This window comes from Sturnus vulgaris, chromosome 3 (assembly GCF_052056855.1).
Source record: "Sturnus vulgaris isolate bStuVul1 chromosome 3, bStuVul1.hap1, whole genome shotgun sequence".
Taxonomy (NCBI): Eukaryota; Metazoa; Chordata; class Aves; order Passeriformes; family Sturnidae; genus Sturnus; species Sturnus vulgaris.
In genome coordinates this window covers 18658698-18673264 of record NC_142245.1, presented here as the reverse complement: position 1 = coordinate 18673264, position 14567 = coordinate 18658698, and the positions used below count along the sequence as shown (strand labels likewise).

The 14567-nt window shown below is 41.2% G+C and overlaps 2 protein-coding genes across 7 annotated transcripts in view; one reads left to right on the top strand and one right to left on the bottom strand.

Annotated features, from left to right (window-relative positions):
• Positions 1-5171, bottom strand: part of NVL (nuclear VCP like) — a 37450-nt gene extending 32279 nt beyond the window's left edge. For 2 of the 6 annotated variants that reach the window (XM_088161134.1, XM_088161136.1), the window contains exons 1-5: positions 5062-5152; positions 2514-2566; positions 2327-2423; positions 1431-1485; positions 626-892 (exon numbers count right to left, since the gene is read on the bottom strand). In XM_088161134.1, the coding sequence (XP_088017260.1) occupies positions 626-880 (255 nt within the window). In that variant the 5' untranslated portion in view covers positions 881-892; positions 1431-1485; positions 2327-2423; positions 2514-2566; positions 5062-5152. Of the gene's footprint in view, positions 1-625; positions 893-1430; positions 1486-2326; positions 2424-2513; positions 2567-3113; positions 3188-5061 lie in introns of all 6 variants that reach the window. The other 4 variants (XM_088161135.1, XM_088161137.1, XM_014877396.2 and 1 more) reach the window with 4 other exon arrangements.
• Positions 5172-5181: 10 nt separating this feature from the next.
• On the top strand, positions 5182-13348 carry CNIH4 (cornichon family member 4). The gene is made up of 5 exons (XM_014877404.2): positions 5182-5309; positions 6568-6636; positions 7420-7532; positions 11549-11689; positions 12264-13348. The coding sequence occupies exons 1-5, from the start codon at positions 5241-5243 to the stop codon at positions 12289-12291; spliced, it is 420 nt and encodes a 139-aa protein (XP_014732890.1). The 5' UTR covers positions 5182-5240; the 3' UTR covers positions 12292-13348.
• Positions 13349-14567: the final 1219 nt, after the last annotated feature.

Here is a 14567-nt window from a genome sequence, read left to right as displayed (position 1 = left end):
TAAATGGGTTAATTACAATAGTCACTTCATTTGTTAAGAGAGCATAGAAATGAGCAAAAAAACCAAACCAAAACAAAAAAAAAAACCCTCAAAACTACTAAGCAAAATCAGACACCAGTTATTTGCATGCCATGGAGGAATTCACTTTGGGGATGAATACAACTATACAAGTGTATTTACTCCATTGGAAACAATTTTTATTTCTAGTAAGTCAAAAGAGGGGGTATGAGAAAATGTTATTCAGTGCTAACACAAGTTAAGTGCATGTGAGAGAAGAAGTATTACAGGATAAAAGAAATAAAAAGAGGTTTCCTGTTTTCCCCAGGGTCACAAAGACTTTACCATTGGCTAAGGAAGACCACCCGCTGTGGCTGCAGCAAGCCAAGGCCAGGTAAGCTGGTAACTGGCAAATACAATAAATAACAGCTACATTCCACTCATCCTTCTCTCGACGTGGGCACTAATCTGGGCCTCCTTCATACTAAGAACTACATTCTCCTCAAAAAAATCTGGAAGCAACTCATTATTTGGTGACTTTCTACCTTCCATACAAACATGCTTGAAATGGGCCAATTTTATCCATGCATCTACTTAGAACACCTTGGGTTTGTGAAACACAAAGTACCTCAGAAACCAGTTTCTTTTCCTCTCCTTCCCCATCCTCAGAAAGGTCAATGAAGAAGTCTTTCCCATCAGGAGTTTTATCAATGAACCAGCCACCATCAGAGATCCATCTTTCACCTCTGGATCCTGGCGTGAGGGTGCTTGTTTGAGGTGCTGCTCTCACACAAGGAGAGGTCTCCACCGGGTCACTTTTTGGAGTGGGTGGAACAGAATCAGGATTTCCTTTCTTGTATAAGCTTAGCAGGGAACTGTTCATCTGATTTGTAGACTGCAGATTTACACATTCATACAAAAAGAAAATACACAGGACAGGTTTTAACTTGGATTATTTACACTTAGAGGTCAATGAAAACTATTTCATAAACATAATTCAGCATTATCCCTGATGAAGAAAACGGGCAATGCATCTTCCAACCCACTTGTCTGCAAACCAAATGCCTGCATATAAACCTACATGTGCTGGATGAAAGGGCAGTAGCCTTTGCAATTTACCCTGGAATGACTCCTGTTAATGGGCAGGCATCTCTTTTGGCAGTAGTTGGAGATGCCAATTCTTTCAATCACTTCATCCATTTGACAGCCAAGTTCTTCAGGCTCTCAGTGTGCCTTCCTAAAAGTGATTCCCCACCACATGTTCCTCTTTTCCCTTCAGAAAATAGCCTCCTTCCAGCTCCACAGATTCTCAGTTGGAATTGCTACCTCTGACTAGACCTTATCTCTATCTCCCCTTTTAAACTCTTCAAGTACAATTTCACAACATAGAATCATATATTATACAAATACAATCATAACAAAATACAACTTACTAGATCTTCTGGATAATCATCATAGTCAGAGTCATCTGTGCCACTTCCAGTAGTCCTTAACAGGGAAGGAAGACAAAAACTATTAATTTATCAGAGCAGAACTGCAAGTGAGACATCTGTAAAATAAAACAAAAGCAATTTCCACAATGTGGATCCCCATAATCATGGTATGTAGCCTAATGCTGGAGAGAAATTTCTGACTCCTGTGCTCATAATCTTTTACCATGAAAAGTTAAAAAATGCATCCTTTCCAAGCATGTGATGAGTTGGATCAACTTGCCAACCTGTCTGAAAGACAGACCTATATAAAAGTGATGTTGGTTCATCCTGATTCAGTTCACCAAGGGAAATTGCTGAACCAAACCAACCCCTCTGACAACAGTGTCTTACTTTCCCATGAGATCCTTAATATCTATCCCAGGTTAGAGAAAGCAGAACACTCCATGAGGTTATGGATTTTGGGTTAGGAGTCAGGAAATCTTCACTCCAATCTCACACCCACTGGTGATTTACTCTGAATAGCCTGTCTGGTGGTCTCATCTCTCAGATGTGCCCAGCATCTCTCACACCCGCCACCGATTAAGAGCAAAACAAAGGAACTGAAACACATGAGGTTTTATGTGGAAAACTATCAAGGAAGCCATAAGGTTGTCCACTCAGGGCTGAATGTTCCCCATCACAGAGAAATCATGATTGGCTCTAATATCTGCTTGTCTTCAGTGCCAAAAAAGTTTCCAACAACTACAGGTAACTTCTGAAGAAGACAAGCCTATGGGAAATCAAGGATCCACCTGCACCCTTGAAATAACCAAAATGAAATAAACCAAACCCAGAAAGCTTAAAAGAAATGGTAACAGCAATGGCATTATTAACCTAGTGGTAAAAATTCTTCTTACTCATTTTTCTCTTGTTGTCTTGCTCTTTTTGCCACATGTTCAGATTCTAAAACTGCCAAATCCTCACGTTCTTTTTCATTACTGATTATTTCAAACACTGCAAGAAAAAGTTCAACCGTGTTAAGAGTTAACAGCTAAAGCATAATCAAAGAATTTGGCATCTTGGACACAATATTAACAGATCTACCTTTTGCAACTTGTATTCTAAAGGCATTTCTTTTTCTTCGTCCATAATCTACACTGAAAAAAAACAAAAACAAAAAAAAGGTTACACCAACTGATTTTTCCCTCAACATGGTGTCATTCCCAGTGGAAAAAGTACATAGGAAGTTGATTCCAAGCTTCCACAGACGTTCTTATTAAAAATTACCTACTGAAAACATGATCATCCTGCTGAGCAACTGAACAATGTATCAGTGTCTTACTGGATCCTCTATCTGCCCCCAAGTTTGCACTGAGGTGTTATTTTTCCCCATATTTTAAACTCACTGGGGTAAACACCAACACGCTGCAACGAATCTGCAGCTATTTATTTAAAATAAACAAAAAAATCAACAAATAAAACAAAAACAAACCACAACTAGATCTTGCAATGCCAAAGTATTAATAAAATATGAGCCATTAAATATATCAGCACAGGGGAAACAATCTTATTGCTTCAATCAACCACAACACCTGGTAATGAAGGTAACACAAAGAAATGACAACTTTCATCATGAATGTAAAAGAACAAACTGATAAATTCTACATTTGGAACACAGATAAAAGAAGACAAATCTTGGCTCACCTGTAGGTTTTCTGCAAATCAGATGCTAGAATTCCAATGTCAACATACTCCCCGCATTTACTACTTGCAAGATACTGAAATGAAGAATTTTAAGCAGGGAATAAAATCTTTGTCAATCACTTCACCAGAACAGCTTGACCAAATATGCCTATTTTAAATTATGTCCTCCATAAACGTTGAAATTAAAATCAGAATTGGCTTTTCACTGCCTTGCAACACATCAGACAGTATTTCCCAACGAAATGGGAAATGCTTATTAAAGCACAGATTACTGGGCAGCTCTGCTTCCTGGGGAAAGGCAGCATCTTACATCTGGGGGCTTTGATGGCTTCTGCTGGGTCAGCTCTGTTACTTTTATTTACCAAGAAAGCTGACTCTGTAGCCCACACACCATCTTATTGTCTTGGTTCCTCTCAGTTACCCTCCTTTTGGTTTAGATCTCCTGCCCTAAAAATGAAACCATCTCTATAAATCAGCATGGATACTCGCATAAGAACAACTTTAATCTTTACAAGACAATTCTGAGAATACTATAGAGAACTATGTTAATAAGGTGAATTCTCTCAAGCCTTTGTGTTGCTCTGGCAGCAGTTAATCCAACCCATTTTCAAACCCCAATTATGAAAGTGTGAGAAAATGTACTAAATTTCATGTACAGCTGTACTCCACTTGCTTTCTTCCCCACTCTCCAAATGAGCAGCGAGACCTTTTGATACCATAAAGATAGGTTCCTTCTTTAAAAAGAAGAAGAAAATACAGAATCATCCTAAAAGATCTGGTATCACAAATGTCACAGCAAGGAGGATTTCAAACCCTCATTTAAATTAATAACTCTACACAAAACAATCAAATAGAATACATATTTAGCTTTTAAAATGCTGCACTTCAGATCACCCTTGGGCAGCTCCTGCTCTGCACGAAACATCAAGACTACCGTAAATCCAGCTGGGTTTTCCACTTTGGAATAGTCGAGACACACTCAGTGTGATCTTGTGAATTAAACCAAGCAAGTTTCCTTGAGCAATCAATCACTGTCTCATTTTAAGGAATTAGAAGTGGAGTACCTTTATACAGAGGCTCAGAAACCTGGTATTCAAGGTGTAAAGTCATTATAAACTATTGTAAGATGTGACACAGCACTGTGCCACTTGAAGGAATCACAGTCTTCCCTGTTGTTCCCACATATACTTGGGAAGCAATCCCATTTTCCCAGCTATTCAATAAAATTACTGTACTTGTTTCCAAATCCAAACAGCATTTGTCAATACCACAGAATCACAGGACCAATTGGGTTGGAAAAGGCCTCTGAGACCATCGAGTCCAACTTGTGACCGAACACCACCGTGTCCAGCAGACCATGGCACTGAGTGCCACATCCAGCCTTTCCTTAAACACATCCATGGATGGAGATTCCACCACCTCCCTGAGCAGCCCATTCCAATGTCTCTGAAGAAGTTCTTCCTAACGTCCAAATATATACGTATATGCACACATATATACACATATATTTACATACACATACCTATATACCACACGTATCTATGTATCTACATATGCAGACATATGCATATATACACATATATACACACTGTGTGTGTATATATACACACATGCCCTATTCATTTCACATGTGAAGCAGCAGCAGCCAGCTTCAAGACCAGGACTACTAAAAAGGACAGAATGACAGAAAAAATAAAAAAGATTTTACAGAAAATTAAAATAAATTACAATAAATTAATAGACCTTTCGAAAGCCTTTTTAAGGCTTTTCGAAAGCCCTCAGAGGCAGGGCCGGGGTTTGGTTTTCTCCTGCCACTGAGCGGGCCGGAGGCTCAAGGCTCCTCAGCCAGAGGGGGATACACGAGCCCCTCCCGCCGGCTGCCGGTGCCGGTGGTGCTGGTGCCGGTGGTACCGGGGCTGCTGGGGGTGCCCCGGTAGGAGGGCGGTACCTGCTTGATGCGCTGCTTCAGCCGGGGATCGGAGACGCGGCCGGGCCGGCACCGCATGGCCGCCACCCCACCTGAACGTGAACTCCATTTCCCAGCGTGCCGCGCTCCGCGGGCCCGCCCAGGCGGGGCGGTGCCTACGGCGGCCGGGAGGGCCCGAGCGCGGCGGGCGCGGCGGCGGGATGGAGTCGGTGGTCTTCATCTTCTCGCTGATCGACTGCTGCGCCCTCATCTTCCTCTCCGTCTACTTCGTATCCTGCTCCTCCGGCGCGGGGAGGGAGTGGCCCCGGGGCTGGCCGGGCTCGCTGAGGCGCCGGCGGGCTGAGGGCGGCGGGGTGGGGGGGCTGCGCTGGCGATGGCCGCGGGGCCCGGGGGCTGCGGGGCGGCGGCGGCGGCGCGGGTCGGGCGCTCGGAGCGCGCTGGAACGCGGCGGCTGCGGGGCCGCGGCTCCACGGGCCGGCCAGGCCGCGGCTGAGGAGGCAGAGGCGCGGCACAAGGAGCGGGCGGTGCTGCGGAGCTCCGGGGCCTGAGGAGCGCGGCCGGCGGTGTTTTACCGCAAGGACGCCGTGCTCTGGGCTGGCGGTGTGCTCGTGGCTGAGGGGCTCCGAGATCCTCGGCGAGCAGGATCTCCGTGCGCTTTTGTTAGCGGCTGGCCCGCCGCGTTTGCTGGCTGGCGTTGATGCGGTGTAAAGGCACGGATTTGACTTCTTTCCCTTACTTTTCTCAATAAAAGAGAACTGGCTTTCACGTTCAGTCCTGGTGGGATTTTTCAGGGTCTACCCGGTTCTGTTAGAAAAACCACTCGAAAAAAATTCATCCTAGAAGGATAAGTTGTTTGTTGAAAAATGAACGGCCTTTACCCATTTTTAGGAATAAGAGAAAGATCTCTTAGTGTTCATTTCCTTGGAGAAAAGAACCTTGAGCTGTACAGGAGAAAGGATGGTGAGGTGCACATGTGCATCCTAAGCCTTTTTTGAGAGGACTTTTCTGTCGGAAATATTTGTATTTCAGTCAGAAAGTTCATTCAGTAATGATGTTACTTTATTATTTCCTTGCAAAGTGTTAATTAATTCAATGTTGTTGTTAATGTTAAAAAAGAAAAAAAAAGTACATTCACTGTTTAAAGCTGCACAATTTCGTGAAGAGAGTTTGGGAGTGCATTAACTTCTCTGGCCCTTTAAGTTTTGGTTTCAAGGGTTGTAGTAACAGTTTTGATACTAAAAAATATTGAGTTTGCCTCCCTGGTCTGTTTTAAGGGCTGAACTGAACTTTAGCACTTGTGCAACAGTTGCCCTTGGGAATATGTAATAAAATCACTTGGCCTGATGATAAAATGTAGCCAAGCCTTCTATCTAAAGTAGGAGTCTAATTGGAGTCTGCCTTTGACAGAGCGAGGTAGGGGGAGGCAGTGAATGCTAAGAGCAGAGGGCTTTCCCCAGTTTATTGGCTAAAAGTAAAGCTTTGTGTATTCTGAATGACCATGCAGTGTTTCCTTATCCTGAACTTCAGATAATCACACTATCAGATCTGGAATGTGACTACATCAACGCTAGATCGTGCTGCTCCAAGCTCAATAAAGTAAATTGCTCCTTGCATTTGCTGTGGTTTGAGGAAACCACATCCTTCATCTGAGCATTGCAAATAACTGGGGTGTGATGGGTATCTGAGGAGCCTTGATTGGCAGTATTTTGCATGTATCCCTTATTTCAGCCTGCTTGTCTTTTTTTGGAAGTCCATCTTTCAGCCAATTCCATCACAAAAGTACCGTTTTAAATTAATCTGCTTAAAACTCTTAGAATTAAATCAGTGTGGCATTCCCATGTGTGTTCAGTTTGATGCAAAGGTATTTTTCCTTAATGTGAGAGAGAGTGGTACAGGATCCTGTCAAGCCAAGAACGTGTAATTGCCAGGGTCTGACCCAGTTTAACGATGCCAGTTTTTATATTGATCAGCTTTCTTATCTGTTCCAAGCCTGGGGCTGTTTGTGCAGGTTTTAATTATCTGAATTCCCAAACCCGCTGTTCTCTGCAGTGATTTCAAATGAGCTCTGTATACTTTCTCAGTTCTCTTTTCTGAATGCTTGTGTAGTATAGTTGTGTTCAGACTGTGCTGCTCTCTAGAAATGTTTGTAACATTTGGAAAAAGCACCTCTGTTACAACATAGGCTTGATTTCTGCTTACTTGTGTGGAATCTGCCTGAAGGTACTAATTTGTCCACACTGTGATGGAACCACATGCCTCTGCTGTTAGTTCTTCAGATTTGACGTGGTTATAATCAGATTATAATCCCAAATAGATGCCTTTTTCATAAAGGAATTTACATTTGTGCAGTTAACTCTTTCTTCTTTCTCCTTTTTGCAGTGGGTGGTGCCTGAGGTGATTGGCCATGCTGTTGTCACAGTCCTAATGCTTATTTCATTGCACTGGTTCATCTTTCTCCTTAACCTGCCAGTGGCCACATGGAATATATATAGGTAAGTGCTCAAGGGCTTGTGGGGTTTCTCTTTAGCACTGCTCCTAGTTTAGCTTTAAGTGTAAAGATGAATAATATGTCATGGTGAGATGTTTCTGTTGTGTTCTTCAGCTGCTAACAGTCTTCATTGATCAAACTGACATAATTTTGCATGTGTCATTTTAATGACAAGAAACCCAGCAGTGCAAAGGACATGAAACTTTAGCCTTTGCTTGCATTCTCTTTAGTTCCCAGGAATCTCCATTTGTGGGTCACTCCCAAATTCATAGGAAATCATAGCTGATTAATTGGGATTATGAAATAGTACTGAAAGCAGAGTTAATAATGTTTTCATGCTGTTCCTGATAGTGCTATCAGCATAACAGTGCTTAGGCTGGCATGGCTGATGGGTGTTAAACCATGGGGCTGTGGTCTTGTCCCCTGCACCCTCCTTCATTTACTCACTTGTGCCTTCCTCTCATCTGCATTGCTTTTGGGCCTCTATCCTGCAGGATTGTGTCTGGGAACGTTTGCAGCCTTTTCACCCTAGGAGAGCTGTCAGTGTTACTGCTCTGTGTACACTGGGCTGCCACCCTTGGAAATGGTTTAGTCACCAGTGGGGCTTTCCATGTGGCAACACTGGGACTGTCAGTTCAAACCATGTTCTTTCTATCTGATATCATTTGGTGTGTGGAGAACTGACCCTTCACAGGTGTTTAGCTGATGGAAACTGGATGTGGATTTGTCACAAATTATCTCCAGTCACTATACTGAGGGAACCCAAAAGCCCAAATATTAAATGGGTATGGAAAGCTGGCTGTAATTCTTGTTTTCCTGAACCTGTCAGTTCTAACTGTTGGCAAGGATGGGTTGAGTTGCTGGTAGGATTAAACAAGAAGTTTCATAGCCCTGATTAAAACAAAGCTGAGGATCTCTGTACTGATAACTTGGTTGATTTTGGACAAAATAGCTATGCTATTTAAATATTTATAAATATTGCCCTTGTTTTCTACAGAACAGAAAAGCCTTCAAATGTTTCTAAGCTGGAGAAACATGAGACAGTATAACTTTATGCTTAATAAAGAAATGTTGCCTAAATACACAACATAGGGCATGGCTTTGCCTGGTTTTGTTTGCCCTTCCCTATGTACAGCTGTGACCTACAATGACCAGTATTTGGTTGGGGATCTGCTGGCAAGTTTAGGATGTGATGTTTCATTTAGGATAGGCTGAGACACCACAGACAGAATGCATTTTCTTTGAAACTGTGAAAATTTCTTGTGCTGGTTACCACTTTGCTGCTTCATTTTGTGTACCTGTGTTAATTTTTAAAGTAGCAACTTGCTTTCCCTTCTAAAACTGGTCAGAGGGAGTTTTAAAGAGAGAAATTATTTCTATTCCTACATGTCAGGCAGTAAGCTTTGATTGCTGTTTTGTATTGACAGCTCTCATTTTATATATGTCCTACATAGCATAAATATTCTGAATATCCTAAAATCCAGGATTGTTTTCCGAATTTTAGATGTGCAGTGTAGGCAATAAGAAGTCAAAATATTAGGCCTGTATCACTAACTCTCCCTTCTTTCTGTGGATGGAGGAGTTTCTCCCACATTAATAGCCTGGACTATCCCATCTCAAGTAAAGGAGCTGGAGGCCTGCAAAAGCAAGTGCAGGGTTTAGCATTTCCAGCTCATTAGGAACCGTAATGATAGCACAAGGAATAATGGGTTCAAAGTAAAAGAGGGGAAATTTAGATTAGAAATACAGAAGAAAAAGAATTCTGTTGAGATTGAAGAAGTCCCAGCTTTGCTGTGTAAGTGATAGAGGGAAAAGCAGGATAAACTCTTCCCTTTATTCACTTTTCTTTAAAACCTCCTTAATCCCAGTGACTACATGGCAGCTATCAGCAGTATTGCCTTAATTTAGTAATTTTCTCAAGGATTTCAGTGAGAGGAAAGGGGTTTTGTGCTGGAAAGGTATCAGAAACAAGTCCTGGGAAGGATAGATTAGTCAAAAACAGCATTAAGAGAGACTTTTAAATTTGCCACATGTTTATTGTAACATCCTACTGGCCCTTCTTGTTCAGCACACTCAGATGATATTTAACTTTTTAAAATGAATTTTGTATTGTCTCCAGTGAGACAGTTTTGCTTACATTCTCCTTGTTTTAAAACTCAAAGGGAAGCATTCACCTTTTTTTTCTTCTTTGTTACATAGATCTCCCTGAGAGAGTAGGTCCAAATAATGAGATTCTTGCCATGCCTTTAAGAAAACAAAACTGAAAGAGTAAAAAAAAAGTTGAAAAAAAAATCTTTACAATTCACTGAAAATTCTGGTCAGAACTTCTACATCCCTTTAAAAATTGGGAAGTCTAGAGGGAAGTGTCCTGTTGCTGTGGTAGCAGCTTCCACTGATTGTAAATCCTGGAGGCACCATGGTGTATATTTATTAAAGCTGACAGTTTATTTGTTTGCTGTAGAAGTTTTTTTGCTGTGTAGAGGATGACAGCTGGCTTGAGCTGGGCTTGTCAGCATCCAGCAGCATTGAATCCATGGCTCAGTTCCTTAATAATAAAATATAGGTTGTCCTGCCTTGTGGGCCTCTTGGAAGAAATGCCTCACAGCTTACACAATTAAGTTGCATCATTTAAGTGTCACCATTTTTAAAAAAAGCAAAATTAATGCATGCTGTCTCTATGACACTCATATCCCAGACATGTAAGAAAATTATGCATTCTGTTTGTAGGATAAAATGGTACAGGAAACGTGTTCCTCCTTTTATTCCAATAAAATGTTTTACATTGCCAGGAAATTGACAATAATTTGTCTTATAACACTAAAAAACAGAACAACCATTCAAAACTTCAAATTTAGAAGACAATTCCAAACTGGAATTATTTAACATGAACTGTTTTTAATGGGACACAGCTGTCTTTGGTATTAGTCAAATATGCTGCAGTGCTTTCCTGTGCCTCTGTGACAGACAATTACTGTGGGCTGAACTTTTTCTTTCCTAATGTCCTACTGCTGCTAGAAAACCCCGCTGTTGCTTGTTCCCTTTCCTTCCTCTCCTGTTATGGAAATGAATGTTGTAAGTGGTGGGGAAATGCCTTTTGGACTACAAGTGGTGCCATTGGAGTAAATGAAGAAAATTGAACAAGTGTTCTGTTCTGAGACCATGTTTCTGCTCCAGCTTTAAGAAAAAGGCTTAAAATCCTGTATAGAAAGAGTCTGATTCCAGGAAAGTAGAGCCTGTATAACATCTCAGTGATGTTCTAGCCTGAGCTCAGCTGGAGTAAGAACTTCATGTGCTCCCTGGAGAAATTCTGACAAGAGAACACGCTGTTGGCTCAATTGTCATAGGACATAAACATTTGGTTTGCTGTTTTTATGCTTCCTTGGCTTACATTCCACTTGGCTTCACTCAGCTGTTGTTCTCATGGGGGTTCAGAACCTGACACCTTCAGTTCTGCCCAACTCATCCTGTCAGCCTCAGTGTCTGTGCTGAGGTGTCCCAGGATGGCTGTGACAAGGGCAGGAATAACAGCACACATCCTTTGCCTTAGCTTTTGCCATCTCATTGTGACCACTGGAGTTTGTGATGCTCTCTGTGAGGTTTTTTGCTAAAGAAATTACTGATTCTTAGTTAAATTAGGTTATTTTCCAGTCCCTTTCATCTAATGCATCTTTCCACTGTGGGTGGGCGTTTTCCCCATGACAGGAACTAACTGTGAACACAATTAAAATTAACTGGAATTGGCTATTACCTGGAATCTCTCTCATTTATACATGGGAGGCTGGGCTGATGTTTTTAGTACTTCTTGTTCTCTTATTATTTGTGGGTTGTAGTGGCAGAGATAGCTGCAATATCCAGAACTCCCTTACCTTGAATTGTGAAACAGCTCTTCAGATGAAAGGCCTTTCTTGGCAAGATTTCCCCTGCTTCTTGCCCTGACACTCCCTAATGTTTCAGTGATTACATTTTTGGGTTTTGTTGTGTGGTTTTTGTTTTGTTTTTTTTTCTCTCTTTAACTTTCAGGTACATTATGGTGCCAAGTGGAAACATGGGAGTATTTGATCCCACAGAGATCCATAACCGAGGACAACTGAAATCACACATGAAAGAAGCCATGATTAAGCTGGGCTTTCATCTGCTCTGTTTCTTCATGTACCTTTACAGGTTAGTTTCAAAAATTGCTCCCAAGGAACAAAAGGATTGTCTGCCAGCTATTTTTATCTCCTCTAATCCACTGGTGTAATTGCTGGTATTCATGTCTTAGCTTTTTGCATCCGGCTAAGCCTCAGTAATATATTTTGACAGCTATCTCTGGGCTCATTATATGCCTTTATTCATTCTGATCAACCACTGTTTGGAAACTCAGGCTATTCCTTAATCTCAAAACCACAAGTACAATGTAAAGAGTTACATGTTTTCAGCCCCTACAGTAAGTGGCCTGTTTAGAAAGGATATACTCTTGAGAACCAAGTTTATTTTACAAGTTCTGTTTTTAAAAAACGAAGTTGATCTGGTGGAATTACAAACAGATGTGTTCTGTGATAAGGCCACTTACTTCAAGGTGGCAGAGCTGCTGTTCCTCTGCTGCAGTATTGCTTCTGCAGCCTTGTCTTCCTAAACAAAGCACACAGCAGGGTACCTTGACTTTCTATTTCAGCTCTCCCGTGACAGTGAGAGCTGCTCCTGCTTGCATAAGCTTCAGTAATCCACTGGTATCATGTTTTCTGTTTTATCACAGTATGATTCTGGCTTTGATAAATGATTGAGAAGTTGAAAGAGAACCATTAGCTGCCAAATTGGGTCATCACTCCAGTGACTGGTTGAGGAGCCACAGACACCTCCCGAACACACCCAGATCAGTGTCGTCATGCAGTATATTTTCCTCTTTGAACAAGAAATATTTTTCTGTATTTTTAACATAAAATATTTTCAAAAGACGTTGGATCTGTGTAGCAGTTGTTTTTGTTCCTTTACAAGCCAAACTGCTGGAGCTGCTGTTTCTGCAAGATGAAATCCTTGCTTACAGAAGTGACCTTGCAGGAATTAAAAGGTGATAAGGGAAACTTGTTTCAGCAGCATGAGCTGGTAATGATGGTAGTTCCAGAAAACATTTAAGTGCAGCAATGCTATCTGATTCTTGCTGAGAGGTGTCAGGATAAGACTCTGGCTGCCAAGCTGTCCTATCAGAGCCTAATTTGAAGCAGCACTTGGAACAGATTTTGAAGTGGAACAGGAGCACAGCTTGCATCTTTCTGTTGGTACTCTTTCCAGACAAAAATCAATGGAATAAAAATTACATTTTCCTCCCTACCCCCCCCAACCCGCAGCAACCTATATGAAGTCTTGTATTTGGATGGATTAAGACCCCTTTGGAGGACATGACACTTGTAAGAGTGCACATAAACAAAAAACATGATTAATACTTGCTTTTTCCCTTCAACTCCTATTTTGTCACTGAAGTACATCATGGAGATCCAGATAACGAACATATTGCACTGGGGTGGAGTTGCTTATAGAGCAGAAGACTAGCTGCAGTTGCTGCTCCCTGAACCTGCTGTTTGCAGAGCCAGTGGGGTGAAACTTGAGTCTGTCTAGCTCAGGGAAATGGTCTGGTAACCCATAACCTCCCTCATCCCAATTCTGATGTGACTCTGCTTCAGTGATACCAGCAAGTTCTTTTTGTGCAGCTCTTGCATCGGTGATTAGTGTATAAACTTGAGTTTGTACCCTCACTGTCCAATAACTGTCTTTAAGTTTTTTATATGTGCTTGCAAACAGGTCTCTTGGAACAAACACATCAATTAAAACACTTTTAAAAAGATACACTTATGTCATTACGTCCAAAAATTTATTATCTTTTTCTTCTTAAGTACTTGGGGTTTCAGTGTACAGCTGGAGTCAACAACTGTTTTCAGGGCTAGCCATGAAGAGGCAACACTGATGCTTTATTGCTGTAGATAACCTTGTGTTCAGTGTTTGTTCTAGGAGAAGTTTGGCTTTAAATTTTTGATGGATGGAGTCCAAGTTCAGCTGTGTTAAAGATGAAAAACTGCTGAAAATTGTGCTCATTAAAAAAATAACTAAGGAAACAGCTACCCCAGCTGGATGCCACTGAGTACCTGAGAGCACAACCTCTGCCCTATAAAGCCAAAACCCAGACAGGAGGTAGGTCTGGAGAAAGGAGAGCAAATAAAACTTCAAAGAGTAGAAAGTAAGTAACTTTTTTAGCAGATTACGGTAGGCAATTAAATGATTTTATTCATGTGTGAAAAAAGCCTACTACACATATTTTGGGTGTTAGAAGAAAGAGCCTAAGTCAGGTCCTTGCTGTACTGCTGACAGTAAATACATTTCCCTAAACTTGTTTCCCACTGAGAAACATGAGCATTAACCTAATTTAAAGTCCATTAATTAAACTAGCAACTTGATATCTTATTCTAAAAACATGGTAAGTAAGTTCTCTGCTCATTTATATCCAACAATGGATTGTAAGAGTTGTAAAAACCTCAGCAGCAGGTTTCAGAGACTACAATTCTGCTGAATAACTACACTGGTAATGCTGAAGCCTTCTTACTGTACAGGGTCAGGGCCTGCTTCAACAAAGATCTTCAGAGCTCAGTGTCACCTAGAGAAAAAAAATGTATTTGTAATAGCTAAAAACATGATTAATTAGCTAGAAATAGGAATACTGTAGTTATGTCACTCTTGGGAAACCCACAGAGAATGGAAATTTTTATGGTAATAAAAATTTAAAAAAACCCCTAGTTTCCAGCAGAGAACGGGGGGGTAATGTAAACCCAAGCTCATCATAAAGATTTCAAGACAATTATAAACTTGAGACTGATTTTTAAAAAAATTCATCTGATATCACTGTAAATTAGTGTGAGGTCAAATACAGATTCTTTCCTCAGACTATTTCCCTCTGGACTTGAGGTACCCAAGTATAACTTTGTGAGGAACCATTAGCTATGATTGATAGAGAACTCCTAATCAGTGAAAATAAATCAAAAGTCCTGCAGGGATTCCAACTTGTAACTGATGT

Excerpts from the sequence above, each read along its gene's own strand:
- CNIH4 (XM_014877404.2), top strand. The coding sequence starts at position 5,241 with ATGGAGTCGGTGGTCTTCATCTTCTCGCTGATCGACTGCTGCGCCCTC. Across the intron at positions 6,637-7,419 it reads GCTGCTCCAAGCTCAATAAA|TGGGTGGTGCCTGAGGTGAT; the intron begins GTAAATTGCTCC and ends TCCTTTTTGCAG. Across the intron at positions 11,690-12,263 it reads TTCTTCATGTACCTTTACAG|TATGATTCTGGCTTTGATAA; the intron begins GTTAGTTTCAAA and ends GTTTTATCACAG.